At 43.6% G+C, this 21,589-nt stretch overlaps 2 protein-coding genes and 1 long non-coding RNA gene across 18 annotated transcripts in view; all 3 read right to left on the bottom strand.

Moving 5' to 3' along the window:
• Positions 1 to 4,910: 4,910 nt before the first annotated feature.
• On the bottom strand, positions 4,911 to 8,125 carry LOC119480818. The gene is made up of 3 exons (XR_005205012.1): positions 8,004 to 8,125; positions 7,381 to 7,385; positions 4,911 to 4,921 (listed from the first exon to the last, which is right to left on the bottom strand). It is a non-coding gene; the product is annotated as an uncharacterized LOC119480818 (long non-coding RNA).
• LOC119480809 (uracil nucleotide/cysteinyl leukotriene receptor) lies at positions 5,840 to 8,018 on the bottom strand. The gene is made up of 2 exons (XM_037757417.1): positions 7,709 to 8,018; positions 5,840 to 6,997 (listed from the first exon to the last, which is right to left on the bottom strand). The coding sequence occupies exon 2, from the start codon at positions 6,970 to 6,972 to the stop codon at positions 6,058 to 6,060; it is 915 nt and encodes a 304-aa protein (XP_037613345.1). The 5' UTR covers positions 6,973 to 6,997; positions 7,709 to 8,018; the 3' UTR covers positions 5,840 to 6,057.
• An 844-nt stretch (positions 8,126 to 8,969) lies between the features above and the next one.
• Positions 8,970 to 21,589, bottom strand: part of si:ch211-285f17.1 (sickle tail protein homolog) — a 123,980-nt gene continuing 111,360 nt past the window's right edge. For 8 of the 16 annotated variants that reach the window (XM_037757367.1, XM_037757357.1, XM_037757362.1 and 5 more), the window contains 11 exons: positions 19,149 to 19,279; positions 18,811 to 18,958; positions 17,747 to 18,221; positions 17,439 to 17,637; positions 17,055 to 17,350; positions 16,170 to 16,325; positions 15,772 to 15,894; positions 13,944 to 14,024; positions 12,191 to 13,852; positions 11,569 to 11,712; positions 8,970 to 10,593 (listed from right to left, as the gene is read on the bottom strand). In XM_037757367.1, the coding sequence (XP_037613295.1) occupies positions 10,063 to 10,593; positions 11,569 to 11,712; positions 12,191 to 13,852; positions 13,944 to 14,024; positions 15,772 to 15,894; positions 16,170 to 16,325; positions 17,055 to 17,350; positions 17,439 to 17,637; positions 17,747 to 18,221; positions 18,811 to 18,958; positions 19,149 to 19,279 (3,946 nt within the window). In that variant the 3' untranslated portion in view covers positions 8,970 to 10,062. The remainder of the gene's footprint in view (positions 10,594 to 11,568; positions 11,713 to 12,190; positions 13,853 to 13,943; positions 14,025 to 15,771; positions 15,895 to 16,169; positions 16,326 to 17,054; positions 17,351 to 17,438; positions 17,638 to 17,746; positions 18,222 to 18,810; positions 18,959 to 19,148; positions 19,280 to 21,589) is intronic. The other 8 variants (XM_037757359.1, XM_037757360.1, XM_037757366.1 and 5 more) reach the window with 8 other exon arrangements.

Genomic DNA, 21,589 nt, shown 5'->3' with positions numbered 1-21,589 from the left:
GATTGGATCCAGATATCTGTAAACTCTTTTATTTTTACTTATGCAACATTAATTGTTCGGAATAAATTGTATTATTATGCTTTAACCCGTCTGTTTGGAAAATCTCTTTGTCACACAAGATTAACCAACACGTAACTGGGCCTTGACCTCTTGGAGGTAGAAGGCCAGTTCCTTCAATTGGTGACCCCGACGTGATCTTCGGCATTGAGAAGCGTGTCCAAAGGACGGACAGACCGGCGAGAGAGAGAAAGGGATCCCTGAAATCTTAAAGGTAAGCAGAACCTGTTGTATCGAACTCTGCATATTGGCTTACTCTACATTATCTCTCTTGTTGTGCTGAATCTCCTTTGTAGTGATAAATGTTGCAAAAGTAAAGACTTTCTGTTAAAGCGTTTGGAACGCTGCGCTTGGAGCGCTAGAGTAGTGCGCTTGGAGCGCTAGTTGTTAGTAACGTCTGGGACGTTAGAGTTTAGTAAAAATAGCGCTTGGAGCGCCTGTATGAGTGTACATTAATAACTAGTATTCAGAGGAAAATTAAAACTTACTGTTGATACTGGGCCAACATCGCTGGAACATCAAAGTGTCCAGTAGAAGCTTATGTTGGTAGGATCACAGCGAGGGGCATAGCGACCCATTTACTCTGAATCTAGTTACTGTCATAAACTGAATAAACCTGTGTGAAATAGTACTGGACAGAATGGACGGAGAATTTGACAAAGACTGTGAGGAACGGGGTGGCTGTGGGCCTCCCCGTTTATCATTTGGACAGCAATGGGCTAAAGTCAGGACCAATGTAATCTGTACATTTGATCCCAAGACTAGAAATAAAGAGACTCAAGACCTAGATGAGTGGTATAACATGACAGTGAAGGAAGGGCATTTTCCAGCCACGGGAAGTGAAGCCAAATTCATGCCAGTGATGAGAGCATTAATACAGGTGGTTCATAGAAAGCTGCTGCAAGCAAGACAAGACAAAGAAAAGGGACATATGTTTGTAAGGAGGAAATTGAGGAAGAAAGAAGACGAGTTGGCAAGTAAATTGGTAAAATATAATGTGATACAGATGGCTGCACTATCAGCCTTAGGCAGCCAGACGAAAGCCACCCACGCAAAAACCGCTGAAGCAAAACCACTAGTGAAACCCTCACCCAGTCCTAGCGCACCCCCACCACCAAACCCACATACTAGCCAGCCGCCACATTACATGTCCCTCCATCAGCAGTACCCACCTGGCCCACATCCCAACCCCCCTCCTTATCCTCCTCCTACCCCTAGTCCGGTACCAACCCCACAGGACAGTGATCATACAAACGAAGTTATGGCACCATTGTTTCAAGTGTTAGGTGGTACTTTGGAACTAGAAGAGGAAATAGAAAAAGAACAAGGAGCAGGTTCAGCCTCAGAGGCGGGTAGTATGTCTGATGTAGCCAGAGAAATAGACAGGCTAAGGGAAGAACTGAGAGATCAGGCTGAACAGTACAGGTTAAGACAAGCCATGTTACCACCAGACTTGCGTAATGGAGACGTAAGAAGGAGAGCTCAATCTACCCCTAAACCCCACACAGAGAGTCCGGACATAGGTGATTGGATGCAGAGAACTGAGAGAGACACAGAGAGATCCCGTGCAGAGTATCATGATGTCCACACTAGTGGAGAGGTAGATGAGGACACTGATGACGAGGCTAGTAGAGCAGTAGAGGAGGGTGATGATGATGAAGACGAAAACATTCCTATCACTATAGAGGGAACCATGAGAACGCACTCCAAAGGAGGGATACATAGGAGACGGGAGGGTGGGGACGAAGAGGCGAGACCATATACACCCCCCAAAACGAGGTCACATAAAGTTTATGGAAAGTACGAAGACAAAGGTGACAAACAGAGGAGTCAGTGCGTTGGCATGTTTCCAACTATCCGGGGGTGAACCCAGATAAAGAATCACAGCAGTCTCTGTTCAGACTAGCTCTGTTAAAACATGCTCCGGAAGGAGTTAAGAGAAAGATACCCAGATGGCTCAAATTTTAACACCAGCTCCAGCCCCGCCACAGAATCCTTATCCACTGCAGGGCCCGCCACAGGCTATATATCAACCCCAGTATCCAGTAAAGTGGAAGCAGCCCAGGGTATCTCCCATACGATTGAAGGACTGATAAAGGCGGGAGTATTAAGAAAATCTTACTCTCAGTGGAACACTCCCATTTTGCCAGTAATCAAACCCTCCGGCTCATACAGAATGGCTCATGATTTAAGAGCCATCAATGAGCTGGTTTTGACTCCTGTTACACCAGTACCGAACCCCCACTCTGCTCTCTCGATGCTCACCCCAGCCCATACATCTTTCACATGTATAGATTTGGCTAACGCCTTCTTTTGCCTGCCCTTAGCAGATCATTTACAGGACATTTTCTCATTTACATATGAAGGCCAAAGGCTGACATATAATGTGTTACCACAGGGGTTTATACTCTCCCCCTCTATTTTTAACGAAACTTTGAGAACTCACTTAGCCGGCCTTGAACTCCCTGAGGGGTGTTGTATTGTACAATATGTAGATGACTTGTTAGTGGCCGCACCCTCGGCTGAGGTATGCCTGTCACTAACTCATGCATTGTTATTGAGGTTACATAACTACGGTTACAAAGCAGCACCCGCTCTCCCAGATTACTCTCAACCATTCCATCTGGATGTCTCAGAGCAGCTTAGTACAGCCCATGGTGTCTTATATCAGAAACACAGAGGAGCTAGGAACGTATTGTACTATTGTAGCATTTTGCTAGACACACAAGAACAGAGAGCCAGCCCCTGTGTCAGATATGCCGCTGCTCTGGCAAAAATTGTAGACAAAGTAGGTCATATAGTCATGCACCATCCTCTACAGATTCTGACCTCTCACAGCACTGTAACATATGTCACATCCTCCTGTTTCACTCTCACCCCCCTCAGACAGACCAAGATCTTACAAGTACTCTCGAAACCACACATCTCCTTTGTACATGAGGGCTGTAATATGGCTGACAATATGACTGATGGCGAGAAACACTTCTGTGCAGAAAAATCGCTGCCCTTTGTAAAACTAAGGTTGGACTTAGAAAACTCCCCTTTAACGGAAACTGACCTTAGCTTATTTACAGATGGTTGCTGTTTCCGTCATCCCACCGAAGGGTTAAAAGCAGGTTATGCTGTGGTGTCTATGAATACAGCAAAAGAGGAACCATGTACTCTCGGTCACGGTCCTCTTGATGGTAAACAATCTGCTCAGGCAGCAGAACTTACGGCTGTAGTTTGTGCTCTGCGGTTAGCGGAAGGGAAGGCAGTGAATATTTTCACAGACTCTGCGTATGTGTGCAATGCAATTCACAGAGATATGTCTGGCTGGGTGCAAGCGGGTTTTAAGACTAGTCAGAATAAACCTATGGCTCATGAGGAGTTGATGAAAGAGTTGTTGGAAGCAATCCAGTTACCACAGAGGGTAGCTGTGATCAAAGTGAAAGGACACAGTCAGGGCACTGACTTAGAGAGTATAGGAAACGAAGCAGCGGATGCAGCCGCTAAAAAGGCGGCAGGGTATTTATCTACTATGATGGTCATGACCACAACAGATCTCGGTTCTGAGATAACTGATTTCTCCATCATACAAGCTCAGAAATCTGCCACAGCAGCAGAACGAACCATCTGGGAAGATAAGGGAGCTATAGAACAGTTTGATGGTATATGGTATAACGGAGATCAAATAGTTATGCCCCCCTGTTGGATGTCCTCAATATTGACTCAGACTCATGGACTTGACCATAAAAGCCACAAACAGATGTTACGAGATCTCCGCCACTGGTGGATTCCCTGGAAACATGCTACTATAACTGACTTCTTGACTAAGTGTGACGTATGTAGTACATGTAACATCAGACCTACCATCACCCTAGGGCAGGAAAACATCCTTCTCCCACTGCCCCGGGACAGGAAATCTTTATGGATTTCACAGATATGGGAGTAAGGGCTGGGGGGAAAAGATTCCTCCTAGTAATTGTGGACGCATTTTCATGTTGGGTTGAGGCCTACCCTACGGGAAAAGAGGACGCAAAATCAGTCATTAAATGTCTGGTAAATGAATACATTCCGAAACATGGGTTTCCTAAATTGATCAGGTATACTATAATGTTCTCCGTTTGACTAATCTAACCCGTGATGCAATTGCCGGACTAGCTGAACAAATGGCTCCTACGTCACTGATGGTGATCCAAAATAGAATGGCATTAGATATGCTGCTGGCAGAGAAAGGCGGTGTATGCTCAATGTTCCAAGACTCATGTTGTATTTTCATCCCTAACAATACAGCGCCGGACGGGACTGTAACTAAGGCGCTAGAGGGGCTCCGGACGCTGTCTGAATCCATGCACGATGACTCAGGTATCAACAGCCCCATTCACGACTGGTTAGACCGTACCTTTGGGAAATGGAAGTCCATGGTGGTATCTCTATTCTCCTCAATCCTAGCTGTGTGTACATGCTTAGTATTATGCGGTTGTTGCTGTATTCCTTGTATTCGCCACCTCACTGAGCGTGTGATCATTTCTGCTGTGCAATGAAAGCATCCGGATGCACCTCCTTCTTATCAGATGGCCATGTTCCAAGCGGAGAGACAGGGTCTCCTGGAAATGGTGGGGGATAGTGAAGATGTTGATCCTGAAGAGGTTGTGTGATGATGCTTATAATTAATACATCTGTACGTAACATTATCTATGCTTATAATAAATATATCTGTATGTAACATTATCTGTAGGTGAACTTAGTTAAGTTCAAAAGAGGGTCTGTTGGATTTATTATGTACAAAAGTGCTTACTATGATCTACAATAACCTGACTGTCGGATTTGTTATGAATAGAGTGAATTGTGGGGAAAGAGAGGAGAGGGAGGTGCTGTTCTTCTTTTTCAAGGCCAAAGGGAGGAAGGAGTCAGAAGGAGATAACAGAAGAAGAAGACATGCAGCAGAAACATCACGTGCCATAAGCTCATGAATATTAATATTGTGTAAACCATGAATAGGCTGGATCAGGGATAGCTCGGGGTTCAGACTTCGCGAACTGACCCATGCACTGTATGTTGTCAGGGACATGTTGATTGGATCCAGATATCTGTAAACTCTTTTATTTTTACTTATGCAACATTAATTGTTCGGAATAAATTGTATTATTATGCTTTAACCCGTCTGTTTGGAAAATCTCTTTGTCACACAAGATTAACCAACACGTAACTGGGCCTTGACCTCTTGGAGGTAGAAGGCCAGTTCCTTCAACTTGTACAATCATATGTCTGGGACGAGTGGCTGACAAGATGACGTGGGAGGTTATTTTTTTCAAGTTCCTCAAAAAGCTTAGTGATCTAAAAGTAGATTTAAAATTAAGTCAGTGTTAAATAGGGCTTTGAGAGGAAGTTCAGTGTTTTTTTTATCCTCAATGTTTAGGTTACCATAATAAATAATCAAGATACATCTTAACACCCAATTACACAAAAAAAACACAATAATTTAAAACATTAGGTTTGTTTTATATCTGCAATCGTGTAACTGTGCTGCTGCCTATCTTGTCTTTACTCCTGGTTAAATAAAGGTTAAATAAATAAAAATATTTGTCATTGTGTTGTTTATTGATTTCCAATAATAAATATATACACACGTTTGCATAAAGCAAGCATATTTGCCCACTCCCATGTTGATAAGGGTATTAAATAATTTACAAATCTCCCTTTAAGGTACATTTTGAACAGATAAAAAATGTGCGATTCATTTGCGATTAATCATGAACATTCATGCGATTAATCGCGATTAAATATTTTAATTGATTGACAGCCCTAAAATAAATATATATATTCCCCCTATTCCTATTCCTCCACACACACATACTATATATATATACTGTACATAACCCTACATTTTAAAAATCAAAGGTTGATTGCATTCATGTCTGAAACACCTCTCTAAAAATTATATAAAAAGATGGCAATTTAAAAAAAAAAATATATATATTTATTGTCTACATAATATTTGTTGCTTATTGTTCATCTTCATCTTTTACAGAACAGCTGGAGCAATGTGTCCCTGTATGCACGGTTCAAGAAGAAATACATCACAGGATCCAGTACAGCACTAACACAGGTCAGAGCAGATGTGACCCGATTGGCTCTTCCCAGTGACTCGTGGCTCGCTGAAGTCATATGGTCATGGCTGTGGCTTTCAATGTAGATCACCCTGCTCACATGGTAGGGCACGAACGCTAACAGGAAGTTCATCACAATGAGGATGATCATTCTTATAGCTTTGTCCTTCAACAGCCGTTTTTCCTGTTGCTTGATTGACCTCAGCTTCAGCAGAATCACTATGTAGCAGACCACTATGGTGGTGAGGGGAATAACAAATGCTACAATAGTGGAAACTAAAGCCGTGGGAGATGTCTTCTCTAAGTACAGCTTGTTGCAGACGCCAGTTGAGTTTTTGGGCACATTCTTCATGGAGAAAAGTAGAGGACTCATACACACAATAACTGTCACCCAAAGTATGCCAACAACTACCTTTGCGTAGAAAGCCTTCCTAACTGGCCGTGATTTTATAGGTAGAACCACAGCCAGAAATCTGTCCAAGCTGATGAAACTCATCAAGTAGAGGCTGCAGTACATGTTAAGGTAAAAGAGGAAGCCAGCTATTTGACAAAGGATATGTCCGAAAGGCCAGTAGCTGTTGGACAGGTGGTAAACTATGCGCATGGGTAAAATGAGGATGTAAGAGATGTCTGCTATGGACAGGTGCCTCAGGAAGACTTTAAATGGAGACGTGCTGTCCTGGCGAAAGAAGGCCCACAGCGCCAAGGCATTCCCAGGCACCGCGATGATGAAAATCAGGATGTAAAATGTAGAAAATATAATGTTCTCTTGGTGGGAGCCGCTGCCATAGAAGCCCGGTGTCTCCTCCTCAGAGATGTTCATTGTTTTTGTTGTGCAGAGGATCGGCCTGTTGCAGCATAGACACAAATAACCTGTTATGATGATAGCCTGGTCAAGTGATTCACATCACACATTGTGTGTAATATCATAACAAAACTAAGAATGCAAGTTGTGGGTGACAAAAAGATGACTTATTAGAAACAGGAACTGTCTTTGCAAAGCTTGACACGCTAACACATGAACATGACCTTAAGATTTTAATCAGCTATAAAAGAGATAAACTACTTCCACGAGATAAGAAAAAAACAGTGTTAATCAGATTAAGAAGTAAAAAAAAAACATTTTCAGAGTCATATAACACAAATTACATGACTGCAAATTACATTTAATCAAGTGGGATGCATTTGCATTAATAAAATAATGAAAAAAAGTGTTTCTTTTATGGCAAACAATATCTGCTATTTGTAGTTCACCTTAACTTACATTGATGTGATGAACTGCAAAATCCCCTAACCCAAGATAAATGGCTTTAAAATATGATTTCAAACAAGAAGAAACAAGATGACCAAGTGCTTTGTGGCACTTAATCAAATAAATGAATGTTTCAGGTACTTTAAATGCTAAACACTTACAAAGTGGTGCTACACGCTTAGGCATGATTTGTTAAAGCACCACGTCTGTACTTTACTAATCATGTAATCAGAGCAGGATTGTAGGACTAAATATAGGACATATAGCCCTCACATGCTGTTAATATTATTGATATTCATATTCTTACCTTTAAATCGTAGATACAGAATGCAGACTTCTATCAGTGGAAAAACACTAGTGTGAGAAGAGGAGCCAGGTGAAGTGGAAGTGAGAACTAGAGAACTGCTGTTTGTGTGGTGCGTCTCCACTTTCATATTTATGCACACAAACACACACACACACACACACACACACAGTCACAGGACATTACATTGAATTACATTCATTTCCTGGAGACTTACCCTAACCATAAGCGCTACTTGCCTAATCCTAACCCCTACCCCATAACCTTAAAGCTAGAGTTTATAGTGTTCTTCAAGAACATTTTTTGTTATATTTGTTGAAATTCTCATTACATCCTGACAGCAATCAATAAATCAAATGCTCTAACAAAAAAAAGAAAAATATCAGGTATCTGTGTCTGTTGCAGGACTATAATAAGCCCGGTCTTCTATACAAGCTGCCAGCTCAGCTGATTAGACTGTTGTCAGGCTATTAAATAGGCGTTATCAGTGGTTATAAGCCCCATAGATGTGGGTCAGTAGGGCCCTACTACACCCACTAGTAGGTTTTATCATCTATTCACATGGCTGATCAACAAAAGAAGGTATAAAAGAAGACGATAGCGACCTCTAGCGACCGTTGTATTTATGACAAGAGCAGAAGCTGAAGTAAGGCGATGCACACAAGGGAGTTGTGAGGGATAGTGTATGGGTCAAACAAACACAGGACTTTCACCTGCAGGAAACTGGGGTTTACATCCCGTGTGAAACAAACAATGTTATTTTAAGCCAAAACATGATGTTTTTCCCTAAACGTAACCAAGTGTTTTTGTTTGTTGTTTACGTTCACAATGATCATTTTGGGGGAGTGGCTTTGGAGGGAGGCCTAAAGGGATGGAGTGTCAGTGTTGCCGACGTTCTCGCTAGATTTAGGGACTTTTGGAGCTTGTGCTGCTAGCTACTTTCATTGGAAAAGAGTTGGCAACACTGGGTGAAAAATCTAAGCCTACTCTTGCTAGTTTCTCAACATTACCAACCCTAGCTTTAACCAAAACGCAACCTTACCCTAACCTTAAACCAAGTTTTCACCCTAAAATGTATTGATATACGCTGAGGGGACTTACATTTTGTCCCCAAAAAAAAGGAAGGCAAGTTCAAACAATGTGTCTGTGAAAACAGATTAACAGTATGTTACCACAAAATGAAAAATGCAAGCCAACACACACACATTATACTCTTTCACACAGGAACTCAACAGGAAGCCAGAAACAGACAAAATAAAAACACTGAAGCTCAATGCATTACAAGCATGCACGTCTTTATTTTTGCTACTCCAACACAGTTTTTGTCTTTACCACATTGCTCCTTTATAGTATGATTTAAAGCTTTACAAAAATGAGAGAAAACCAGATATTTACAAAAATCTATCTGTGCAAACATAATTCTTCTTTTACACCACTCTCCTAAAGTATTTGAAAGGCATGCATACAAATAAACTTTGGTATGTTAACAAAACTACTTATTTTCTTAGTAGAAGCGTCTATGTACACGTGGTAGAACTGATTCACTTTGTTTTTAGTACAGTTTACATTTAGACAACAACACATGTTAACTTAACAAACCAAGACCAGCAGTGTGCAAACACTGAGGTCAACACTTCAGCCATCACACCAAGAGAGTGCATGTAAATTCCCCTAAATCTTGTGACTGGGTTAGGCTTGAAGTGAGTCATTGTACAACAACTTTGGCAAATAGGCACACTAAAATGAAAACTTGTATTACTTATGATACCAGTTTTACACATCTGTAAAAGAAATTGGCAGTGAAAAATGAGAAAATCCTCTTAGAAAACAGAAGTTAACAATGAGTTCAACTTTAAAATGTCTGTATACACTCATAAAAGGCATTTACAAGGGCTGTGTTGGATGTCTGGCAACATAAGAAATATAGAAGATTAAATATACTATGGTTATTCAATCTCTGGTTTGAAAAATAAAACAACATTTTTACATGGTACTCTGTGATTGTACATCAACTCTATATTCCCTATTCATTGCTACAGCAAGAAAAATAGATTTTCAACACCATGACAGCCTTCCACTTCGACTACAAAGTGGTCAAACTAAATATTTTTTTAGTTCCATTATAAAATATTTTGTCAGAGCATCTAGTACACCTCCAAGAAAGAAAGTATTTTTCAAAACTGTAAATTGCAACTTAAAGGAGATATTGGTGCAAGAATGCCAGTGTCAAATAAAACATGAAGTAGGGGAGTGCATCGCTTAATACTTTCACAAAAACAGAAAAGAAAACCATATCAAATGAAACATGAGCAGCTCTACCTGCTATGCGGTAAAGCCAGAGGGGCGGTAACACGGGGCTAGGTAGCGTCCTTAGCTGCTGTGGCTGTTGGGATGCAGGATTTGCCGCTGCTGCCGTTGTGGGATCTGTAGCTGGTGAAGCTGGGGGTGTGTATGGTGCGGATGCTCTTTCCACCTGGGCCCAAAGGTGTGGGCGACAGAGGGGAGGGGGAGGAGGAGGAGGATGAGGAGGAGGAGAATGAAGAGGAGGAGGAGGAGTGCACTCGACCATTCTGAGGCTGCGAGGAGAACGAGAGAGTTTTACCTGTGTGCTGTGAGGAGGGCGTGGGGAGTTTGAGGCATCCGTTAGACAGGGAGGGGATGTGGGAGGAGGGTTGGGGAACGGAACGGGGAGCGTGAGAGGACAGGATGGAGGACTTTGTCACAGAGGAGGAAGAGGAAGGGTTAATGGGATTAGTAGCATCTGAGTTTTGTGCAGACTGGGAGCTGCCTTTAGGAGAGCTAGGATAAAAAGCAGGGATTTTAGAGGTGGGTGTAGCAGGGGAAGTAGTTTTATGATCCCCTCCCACTCTTTTAGCACTTCCGTTAGCCTGCAAACAGAGATGCCAAAACAGATACTGGTTGTCAAAAAAGGAAATCTGGTCAAATAATACATATAAAAGGCAAGACGATGTTAAAAAAAACTACACACACTAAGACTACACAAACATTAATATTACTGAGACACAACTAAAAGACAGTATACAGGTCTGTTCTTATGTTATATGAGTGAGACACGTTGAACTGAGAGACATGTTACCAAGAAGAACACTGCAAATGTTAGACCGTGCGATGACAGACAGGAGGGGCATCGCTACACATGTTAGGCCTCATAAAGAGGTTGTTGGGGGGGATGCATAGGAAGACTGGAGAGTTAGATAACAGGGGAAGGAGTTTGAATAGTGGGAGCAGATAGGGGGAGACGTGGGCTGGTATTCCACTGAAACTGACGGTGCAAAGTGGTGAGTCTTGGCGTGGTCTTGAGGGTAAGGAAGTATATCACCGTGGGGTTAAGAAGCTGTGCAGTAATGTTTGGTTTGAGCAGAGGTGCATGGTGAGAAGGGGAGGAGCGTATATAGCCGAAAAGGTCAGTTAAGTTTGCATTTTAGCCATAAGCATCCGGGGAACACTGTTTCAGCTGTGATGGGAACTTGAGATGTGATGACAACTCAGATGATGACAGGGTCCACTTTTCTTTGCCATTTTTCCTTTTTTTTTTTGTTTGTTTGTTCACCAACACAGTGAAAACCATGAGCAGTGTGGACATGCAGAAGCATACAGTACAGTGATGTTATGGGGTAACAGTCAAAAGTCAAACATGCCTTCTTGTCAGAGCAGACTCGAGAGAAACATTAACAGATCCACAGTCGTCACCGCGGTGACTTTATTTTTTTCAAAACACTTGAAATCTCACAGCTTTGGTAGTCTTTTTTTTCTCCTCTAATAATACATGCCTCGTGTTTTCTGATCCCTATATGTTTGATTCCTCTAGTCTCTGGTACTGTAAGACCCTACAGTAAAACTACCTGTCGGAACTGCCTCTGAGCGTCCTGCAGTTTTTGCTGTTTTCCCGCTTTGTCAGTAGTACCCGGCGACTGCCTGGACTTCGCAGACAAAGGGACGGGCATCCGACTAGTAGGGGAAGCGACACTGGTGTTCTGCAAGGGGATCCAAACGAAAAACAAAACAAGAAATAAAACAAAAGAAAAAGGAAAAAAAACACACACACCACATGAGGAAGTATGAAAAATCAAACAGGTAAACACCTCATCGATCAACACCAGTGAAAGATCATGCACCCAGTGGGACATACATACACATCAATACACAGTAGTACATGCAGTCAAGAATAAGGAAGAGCTTAATCATCATGAGTGTTTTTGATGATGCCACTTGCTGAAAACCTCAGAGGTTTAGCAATGACCTGAAGGAGAAGCATGGTAGCCAGGAACCCAACAAAATGCCACCCCCAATCATGTCACCATGATTTCACAGAGGGAGAAAGCCACGGGGGACATTTCCAACATTTCACCTGTGGAGTGGATTAATGATTTGTTGTAATTTGAGTGGTTAGGGTTGGAGTGAGGTTGTAAACGGAGAAAAAGAAGGACCCAAAGCCTCCCGGAGCAACAAGAGCTAGAGAGAGACCTGTTGTACGGTGCTGGGGGCACTGGGGACAGTGGTGGTGGTGGTAGTAGGGATGACTACAGGGCGAGGAAGGAGCTGAGGTTTAGTCTTCTTCAGCAGTGAGAGTTTGCTGGGTACCTTAGGGCCTGACCCTCTGGAGGTAGGGAGAGAGGAAGACCTCTTCAGCCCCACTCCGTCTGAGCTTTTCCCATTCCCTGCCATAGCTTCCTCCGTGGCGACCGGCTCCGTTGGGGAGAGCGGTCCCATCTCACTGATGGTGGTCTCCAGCTGCTTGATGGTCTGCTCCAGGCTGTCCAGCGTCTTGTAGGTGTTCTTCTTGATCTCATCCGTCCTGAGGATGGAGTCGGAGTTCTGCCTCTTCAGCGGCGTCGCCTTGGGAGCGTCCGCTAAGGATTTTGAGCGCGTAATCTCGAATCTCTTCGCTTCTTTGTGCTCCCTGATAGTGCCGTCGGACTCCTCTTCGTCTTCGTACACGACCACCTGTAAAGTCTTCTTTCCTGACTTGGTGCCCGAGCGAATCGCCTGGGTCAGCGCTGCCAGCTGTTTCTTCGGGAACTTAAACTTGAACTTCTTCTTACCGTCCTGCTTGGCGTCACCGTTTGACTCTGAGTTCACTCCACTGTCTGTCAGCTCAGAGACGGAAGACGAAGATGAGGATGACAAGCTAACGTGGTCTGCAGCGGCCTGTGAAGTGGTGACGTTTTTGCCGTCAACCAACTCGGTCCCTCCTGTTTTAACCTGCAGCCCGCTACTCCTCTCCGTATCCGACTCCTCGCTCTCCTCCTCGATGCACTCCGACGCCAGCATCCTGTCCAGCTCATCCTCACTTTCAAAGATGGTGGACAGGCGCTTGTACGCTGAACGGATGTCCATGGGCTCGTCGAAAATGATGATGACGGGCTTCCTGTTGAAGCCGTTATCCTGTGGCTCACTGGGTTCCTCTGTGCCGTTCCCTCGGTTAGTGGCGTTGCCTACAGTAACAGTCTGGACGTTTCCTTTCTTGGCATTGACCAGTTCCTGGTACTCGCCACAGGACAGGGCCTGAACTTTGGTGTTGGTGATCATAAACGCTATGTTGTCAGGGGGCGGCGGCGCCTCTTCTCCAGGTAAGTCAGGACTAAGACTAGCCTCCTCATATGCCTCCTCACAGATAGCTTTAGGTGGATCGTTGTCCTCGCTAGGAGCCTTTTTTGGTAGAGCAACAGGCGCCTCTTTTATGGTGCTGGTTGTCGTGGTTACCACAGGCTCAGGTTTTATATTCTTACTAGAAACACGTAGCTGGATGATTTTACTTTTCTTTTCAGTGTTAATTTTGTGGAGGATTTTCCCCTTCTCCATTTCTGCGCCGGTCTTCAAGGACTCGGAGCGTTTCATTTGCGTCCTCGGAAGTTTGAATTTCAGTCCCACGGGTTTGGGTGATATAGGTGGAGGTGTTACAGGTGATTTGGGTGGAGGTGATACAGGTGATTTGGGCGGTGGAGACAGTGGTGGAGACAGTGGTGGAGACAGTGGTGGCGGCCGCTGCTGCTGCTGGCTTGGAGAATTGTCGTTAACATTGACATTTGACACCTGTGATGGAGGCTCTCGGTGTTCGGGGGTTTCCTCCGTTCCTGGCGGCGGTGGAGGCTCTTTGGGAATCTGGCCAGTCACATAGTATATGACCTGAGAAATGAATGAAGTAGCTGTTTAAAATCTCTCAAAAAATCTCTTAACTATTCATTAAAACAATGCTTGGATAATAGAACATGCATACCCCTTTGCTCTGTCGGACAGTAGTGTTCCCATTTTCATCTGTGTCGGGGTCTTTATCCTCTCGAGTAGGCTCTGAGCTCTGCTAGGACAATGTGTGAGGGAATAATATTACTGTGCAACTGCTGTGTCAGGCTGCTGTGGGTTACGTGTGAATTCACAGACATTATTGCAGCAGCAGTAATCAACACTGCATTGGGTGATTACCTTCTACACGGCCACAGCAAAGTATTTACAGTATGTTAACTGAATCTCCAGTTTCATACCGTATGACATCAATTTAATATGCTGCTCTGATATTAAATGCTGTATATCACAATGCATGCAGGGAAAATTAATAAGTATTACTGTTTAAAAGCTAAGACTACAACAGCCAAATCAGCTTCTTTTTGGTGGCTTAACCCTGTCTGTTCTTTTTTTGCACTTCCACTGTTCCTGTTAATTTTTTATATATGCTTCAATAAACAGTCTCACCTTCTGGTTTTTAGCAAGCCCCCAGGCAGCAAATCTTACATTTACAATTTACAATTACAACTTCTTTCCGCATCTGTCACGTGACGCCGTTGGGCCCAAAAAGACTTTTCCCCATAGACTTACATCGGGAAAAAGATGTCTGTAAATCAGAGGATAGTGTTTTTGAGGTAAATCAACTTCCCAATACGAACACTTGAATAGCCCTTATTTAAATAATTCGGTCCCTATAAGTTGTAAAATTGTCGAATCCCGTGTTATTTCCCTTCCTCCGTACATGTGAATGGGAGGCGGGGTTAAAGGAAACGCTACTGCGTCTGCTCTATGGGCCCAATGGATGCGGAAGATCGACGGAAGATCCAGGCATTTTTATAAATGTTATTTCTTTATGACAGACCGTTTCTATGGATGCTGTTATGATGTCGCACTCTGGAGGACCATTTTTGTGTCCAATTATTGATTTCTTATTGAAGTAGCCGTGTAATACGCAGAACAATGTAAAGCTAGCGGGTCATTGGGCTTGCCGACGGGGCTCGCATCGCCCTGAAGGGGTTTATTTCACAACAATGACCGGCTCGCTGTACATTATCCCTTACTTAGATCACACGTTTTAACTTGGGTGTGAAGTAGTCAAATTTGTTGCTTGTACATACCTGTCCTCTTTGTCACATTGATTAACAAAATCATATTAAAAGTGAGTATTGTTTGACCTGAATGTGAAAAATTATAGGGTTGTGCTGGTTATATAGGTGAAAAGCTGGGAAAGCAAACTGAAGTCAAGTTGTGCAAAGACAAAGAGAAACAGAAAAGTGATCCCTCAGAAAAAGTACAAGTGGGGGAGAGTAGCATGCAAAGTGGCCAGACTGACCTCTAGTGAACCAAGTCTGCAAAAACAGGTTGTGTCTGCACATAACTACGTTGTTTCTCTCAATTGTCAATCATTTTAAGACGTATTTATTCTATTGATTTTGTATGAAGACGTGTAATTAAAGAAAGACACAAGACGATTTAATTGCCTGTAGAATACAGTGCCGAGGTCTTTTATTGACAAGAGATAATTAAATCAGTGGCAAAACATCATCATTGTCTGGTCCAGGCGCACAAAAGACACAGCATCTTTTCAGAGGCTTCATTTTATGCAGACTTAATCCGGAAATATACTCAAGCTGAGATATCCAGCAGAATCAAAAGAGGGAAGGAAACGGAGGCGGCAAGGAAAGGCAGCTGTTACAGGTTTCTCTCGAGCCAAAGCAAAGGGTGCAGAAGTTGTAGGAGGGTTAGGACACAGCCATCGATTGTATCAGACAGTGGGCAGAGGCAGGCAGTTAGGTGGGTAGCTGCACGGCGAAGTTATATTTTACCTTTTTCTCTTTGAGGGGCAATAAGGGCCCCGGTCTTAGCTCTCTGATTTGCGGTTCAATTCGAGAGGTGGGTTCTACCAAATTTTTCACCCCTACATCCTTAACCGTGCACATCTGGAAAACCTGAAGAGTGGAGAAAAGTGAAGGGGAAATGGGAATTTTGAGGAGAGAAGAGTGTCTTCAGCTTTGTCACAGCCGTAGAACCCGACACGTGACAAAGTTAGATTCAAAATCAAGGAGCTGAGTGAGTGCTCATCCATTGCCACTTCTGAAGACAACCACCACGGGAAGAAGTGATAGACCCATTCCCACAAAAACCAGCAAAATCCAGAGGACGTTACACCTATTGATTTGTTTTTTGTCTGAGGGATTATGTGAGTGTGTGATATGCATCTAACCTGGAGCTCTGCCATGATCTTGTCCCCTTCATCCTCCTCTTCTGTGGTAACAGAAGCGGTGACGGGGGGAGGGGTGGCTGGCTTCGGCTTGGTCTCTGGTGGAACCTTGTTGGGTTTGGGTAGGGGACTGGGAGGTGGAGTGTCCTCTTCACCCTCCTGTTGGAATGTATGAAAAGGAAATTATTTCGTTATTACTTTTCCAGCCAGCCAGGCTCGCTGTTTCCCCCATTCTTCCAGTTTTTATGCTAAGCTAAGTTATAATAAGTAAGGGATAATGCACAGCGAGCCGGTCATTGTTGTGAAATAAACCCAGACAGGGCGATGCAAAGGGCGTGAAGCGGTAGGGTCTTGCATTAATCAATAATGTGACACAAAAATGGTCCGCCAGAGTCCGACATTAGAACTGCGCCCATCGCAAGGGTCTGTTTTAAAGAAATAACACTGTGTAATAAGCAAAGCTATTCGCCTCTTAGCTCATGCTCCATAGAGAGTGGTTTTGATTTACTCACTTAACTCTCAGCAAGAAAGCAAAACAACCACATTTCCCAAATGTTATTTTATTTATATATTATTTTAAGGGACAGTGTGTAAGATTTGGCAGCATCTAGTGGTGTGATTGCAGATTGCAACCAACTGAATACGCCTTCACTCACTCCTCCTTTTCCAAGACTGTGGTAACGTGAGCCGCCGAGTGCAAATAAATCCCCAAAATCTTACACACTATACCTTTAAATTATTAAATGTATTGTATTTTTCACAAATTGTTTTTAAGTATCTACAAAGGCTAAACAAGCGCCACTGTTACCAATATGTTATTGCAATTTTTGGAGTTTAAACACACAAGAAAACCCACACAGTGAGAAGACAACCTTCTATCAGACTGACCTGAGCCGAGACAGACTCTTTTCTGCTGGTGTAGACCACTTCTCCAGAGCGTGTGGTGGTCATGCCTGAGCTTGAGCTGGAGTAGGTCTTCCTTGGAGGAGGTGGTGGTGGGGACTTGCAGGACTTTTCAGACCCTTGCTTGGTAAAGCTGTCAGTGGGCGCCGGCTTGGTAGTAGGAGTCTTGGGGGGTCTCTCCGGTGCAGGTTTGGCTGGTTTCTCCACCATCACAGGCTTTGGGAGTTTCTCAGGCACCTTCTTGCCTGGTTTGTCAGAGGGAGGCTCAGACTGGGGCTCTTCTGTCATACAAAACAGAGATGAAATTACACAGGAGGACATACTTTAAAATGTAAAATGATGGAGGTCATGTTTGTGTTAGATTTGTACCTGTCGGTGACTCCACAGTGTTGTTGATGTCTGCTTGTTCTGCAGGGTAAGCAGGGGGCAGTGCTGGGTTCTCCTCCACCTCTAGACTGGGAATGCCCTTCATCATGTTGAACTGGGCCTCCTGGAGGATCTTCTCGAACTCTTTCCCATCATAATGACCCAAGTTCTGCCTCCTCTCTTCCCACTCCTTCTCTGCTGCCTACAGGGTGAAAAGAAGAGAGAGAGAAGGTCAAAATAATGCCATTCAAAGGATGCTAATGAGAAAATAAATCAAGACCAAATGACGATTATATGGTGACTAAATGTACCTCTATGGACATAGCTCTGTTTTTGCTCTTGTCCTGACTGGTCTGGAGCTCCTCTATGACCAGACCCTGGGTGGGAGCGCCGTTGCCATTATTCACCGGGTTCCCTTGCGTCTTCTTTTGACGGGCGGGACTCGGTGGATCCGAGGCTGCCCCCTTGGGAGATTCACGACCTTGAATCTTGGTCGGGATGGGACTTGGGGTGTGAGAGGGGCTGGGGGTGAGTGGCGGACTGGGCTGAGCCGTCAGGGCCGCAGACTGCTGGGACTGCTGGATGAGGACCGGGGAGCTCTGGACATGATGGATGACCACTGGAGAGGAAGGCATCACCTCCGATTTGATGGTGGAGCTCTGGGGCTCCAGCGGGGAGCCGGGCTGGACTGATGCTGCGGGAGATTCTGCTGCTGCTGAAGGGCTGTTGTCCACTGGGACATTAGCAGAGGGTTCAGGTCCTTTCTGAGAGCCCTCACTAGCACATCTGCACAGAGGAGGGAAACAGTATGTGATACAAACCATGTACATTTTCAACCAAAAAGAGTAGTTATGGTCTCATCCAGATTGAAAATACATCAAACCCTATAATAAAGTTAACAAAATGTTTTGGATTAATTCTGACATGAGGGATAAAAACACCACCAAAAGCTATGATACAATGTCTTCTGGTTTGGCGACTGTTTTGGGTAAAAGACAAGAGAGTCTCGGAGGGAGAGTGAGAGAAAAGTTGAGAGTGAACTTCGTGTCTGTGACATATTAAAATGGAAATGAGGCGCCGCAGTGTCCACCAAATTAATTCACTTATCGGTTCAGTGAAGGCGATGGAAGTATATCAAGCCTCACTCCTCTGTCCACACGGACTGACCTCTTTGATGGGATGAAGGCGGGTTTGCCAGCATAATCAAATAGCACAATCTCGCACATCACAGACCCCTGTGAGGAGCTCCGCAGAGTGCTTTTTGTTTTCATCTTCAATCCCCCTCTCTGTCACTCTCAGCCCCCGTACTCCAGTACCTCTTCTCCTGATCCCTACTCTATCTCCACTGACATTTTTCTCTTCATCATTCCTCTACCTTCTCAGACTGCTGAGTGTGTCAGTCAGGCTCTTGACCCTTTTCAGCATGCTGTCCAGTTTATGAGGCTCCTCCTTCAGAAACTTAACAGCTTCCACTTCCACCCGGAGCACGGACCGCATCCTGGTTTGTAGGGCTGGGAACTCTCCTGGGGAAACACACAGAGAAGCATTGCATACATTGTTATTTTGTGATTTCCTCCCATTTCTTCTCCCAACTCTGTGCTGTTTTGTAAGTAACCTACTGGGGAAGTTTCAACATTTTTTCACTTGTAGTATCTCCTCTTAACAAGAGGCCAGAAGGCTATTGTACCCAGTAGTGAGAATTTGTCGTTTTACCTTTGAGCCCTGCCAGAGACTCTCCCACCTTCCTCAGAGTCACAGCTCCCTCCTCTACGTCCTTCAGGGTCACCACTCTTTGTGTCGCTGCCGAGTCTTTCTGCAGAGAGCCGACATACTGCTCCAGCTCACTGCACAGACAAACACAAAGCACACAAACGAACATTTAGAGTTGGAAAGATGATCCAGTTTTCAGAGAAAGACTTTTCACAATACTATTAACACTGTATTTACTCTTTACAAACACCAGGGGGCAGAACACCATCAGTTATACAGTGATACCGATGGGACAGAGGTGAGACTTTGGGACATGATCCGTAAAATATAAGAAACAAATCAGATCATAATGTAAAATATGTACAAAGATTAACACTGGCAATGAACATTTCCACTATGCATTTCGCTCCCTTGCCTATATTAGATTGCTTAGTCTAGATTGGATGTCATCCCAAAACCACAAATGTTTACGTGGGTCTAATCGTGGGTTTATTTGTATGAGAGCACTTCCTCACATAGAAAACACAGCATGCTGCTTCACAGACATCCCAATGCTCAAGAAAAACAGCCACTCTGCTGGGAAATGTGCCGAATGATAACATTGTGTGCAGTGTTGGATTGCATGAGAGGGACTAAAATGGTGTTTCATTGTGGCCGGGCACCCCTGAGAAACACTCTTTTATAGAAGTCCCCTAAAGGGAGTGGGGAGGGTAATGAGGAGACAGTGTGTTAAATGCCCTGCTATGCAGAGGCCTGTTGGTAATAGGAACGATGACGGGAAATACCAGCTGAGGACAAAAGGAAACGGATTTAACTTTTTTTATTGAGTCCCCCGCAGACAAAAACAGATACAGTACGTCTCCAAAATGTGTGTCAGAGTTAGGGCTGCCCTTCTCTTAGTCGATTCATCGGACGTTTTAGTCTGAGTCAACTAAGAAATTCTTTGGTCGAGGACAGCCCTAGTCAGAGTATAACATGCAAACTTCAAAGATACTCTAATGAAATAGTTAAGATCCCATTTGCTCAAGGAATCACCCGCCTTTCATGTTATTTTTCATATACTGTAAATTACTGCTGTCAACTGAAACTTTGAGTATGGGATCCAAAGCATGTGAACTAACCAGGTTATTATAGTAAACTAAAACTAAAACTAAAATAAGCTGTGAGATATAAACTAAATAAAAACTATATCTTTTAAAGAAAAAATAAACTGAAACAATATTGCCTGGGTAAAAAACTAGTAGAAATAATAAGAAAATAAATGTATCACTACAGAAAAAAAAGGAGACAGCATGGATTTTCGTCATCTCTCGGGACATTGAACAGACTGAGACATTTCAGGAGACGGCGCTATGCCACAATTGCTTCACTAAAGTACCACGAAGATCATAGACTGTATACAGTATAAGAAGTGGACGTTGTCATCGTGACGTCACCCATTGGTTTGTGGACTGCCATTTATAGCTGGCCCGAACAAAAACTAAAACTACTGTAAAACTAAATATATAAAAACGAATCCCTTCTGCAAAACTGCAACTAAACTAAAACTAGCAAACACACTCTTAAAACTAAAATAAAAACTAATTGGAAAAATTCTAAATTATTATAACCTTGGACCTAACCCTCTATTTGGATACATGCTCTGTGGCTCTGTCACCATCACCAATACTGACCACTGACGATGACAAACCATCCTATTTGAAACTAATTTGTTTCCTTTTCCAAGTACCTCTGTCCTTGGATTACTGGCAATCTATTAGTACCAGTTTCATGATTTACAGTACTGAGGCTTTTTTGTTGCCAAAGAGCTATAAAATGTTACAAAATGTGCCCTCAAAGGTCACGATAGATTTACTTCTCCTCTGGAGAGGGCAGCGGTTTTCACACAACATTCTCCCACTGCTCTTAAAGCCAAGCAGCCCTAATTAAACAGCCTTATTTAAAGCGCCAGCAGCCGTGTTTTGCTGACTCACAACTGGCTGAAAACCAAGAGTAACACAGAGCTTAATCCACTGACTTCCTGCCTGTTCATTTCTCAGCCTCCATGAGCTGCTATCATTGTGTTTACTGGAGCATGTGTTCACTGTCGAGCAAGACAACACTGTGTGACCTTGCCTGTAAACATCCAAATAAAAAAAAAAAGACTCAATTGCTGCTCCCTGTTGGCAAGAAGATGAATTAAAATAAGAGCAGGGTAGTTCCTCCACAGTTCCTCCATTGTTCTAGTCTGCTGTCTCCGAGAGGCAGGCGCTGCTTTGCCTGTATAAACCTGTGAGCTGTAATTTGGAGGGCGTTGGCTTGTCAAAGAGTTTAGGAGTGAAAGGCGCAGGTAAGCTGATAAAAAATGAAGCCTTTTGGGGATTTCCTATAAATGAAAACACCTTGACTGGAGACGCGTGGGTGTGTACTAAATCATCTCTAATACAACAATAAACATTCAGTAA

Source organism: Sebastes umbrosus, chromosome 21, assembly GCF_015220745.1.
Source record: "Sebastes umbrosus isolate fSebUmb1 chromosome 21, fSebUmb1.pri, whole genome shotgun sequence".
NCBI lineage: Eukaryota > Metazoa > Chordata > Actinopteri > Perciformes > Sebastidae > Sebastes > Sebastes umbrosus.
This window is presented reverse-complemented; position numbering and strand designations above follow the sequence as displayed.

Bases quoted from the DNA above. Each gene is read 5' to 3' on its own strand.
- LOC119480809 (XM_037757417.1), bottom strand. From the start codon at position 6,972: ATGAACATCTCTGAGGAGGAGACACCGGGCTTCTATGGCAGCGGCTCC.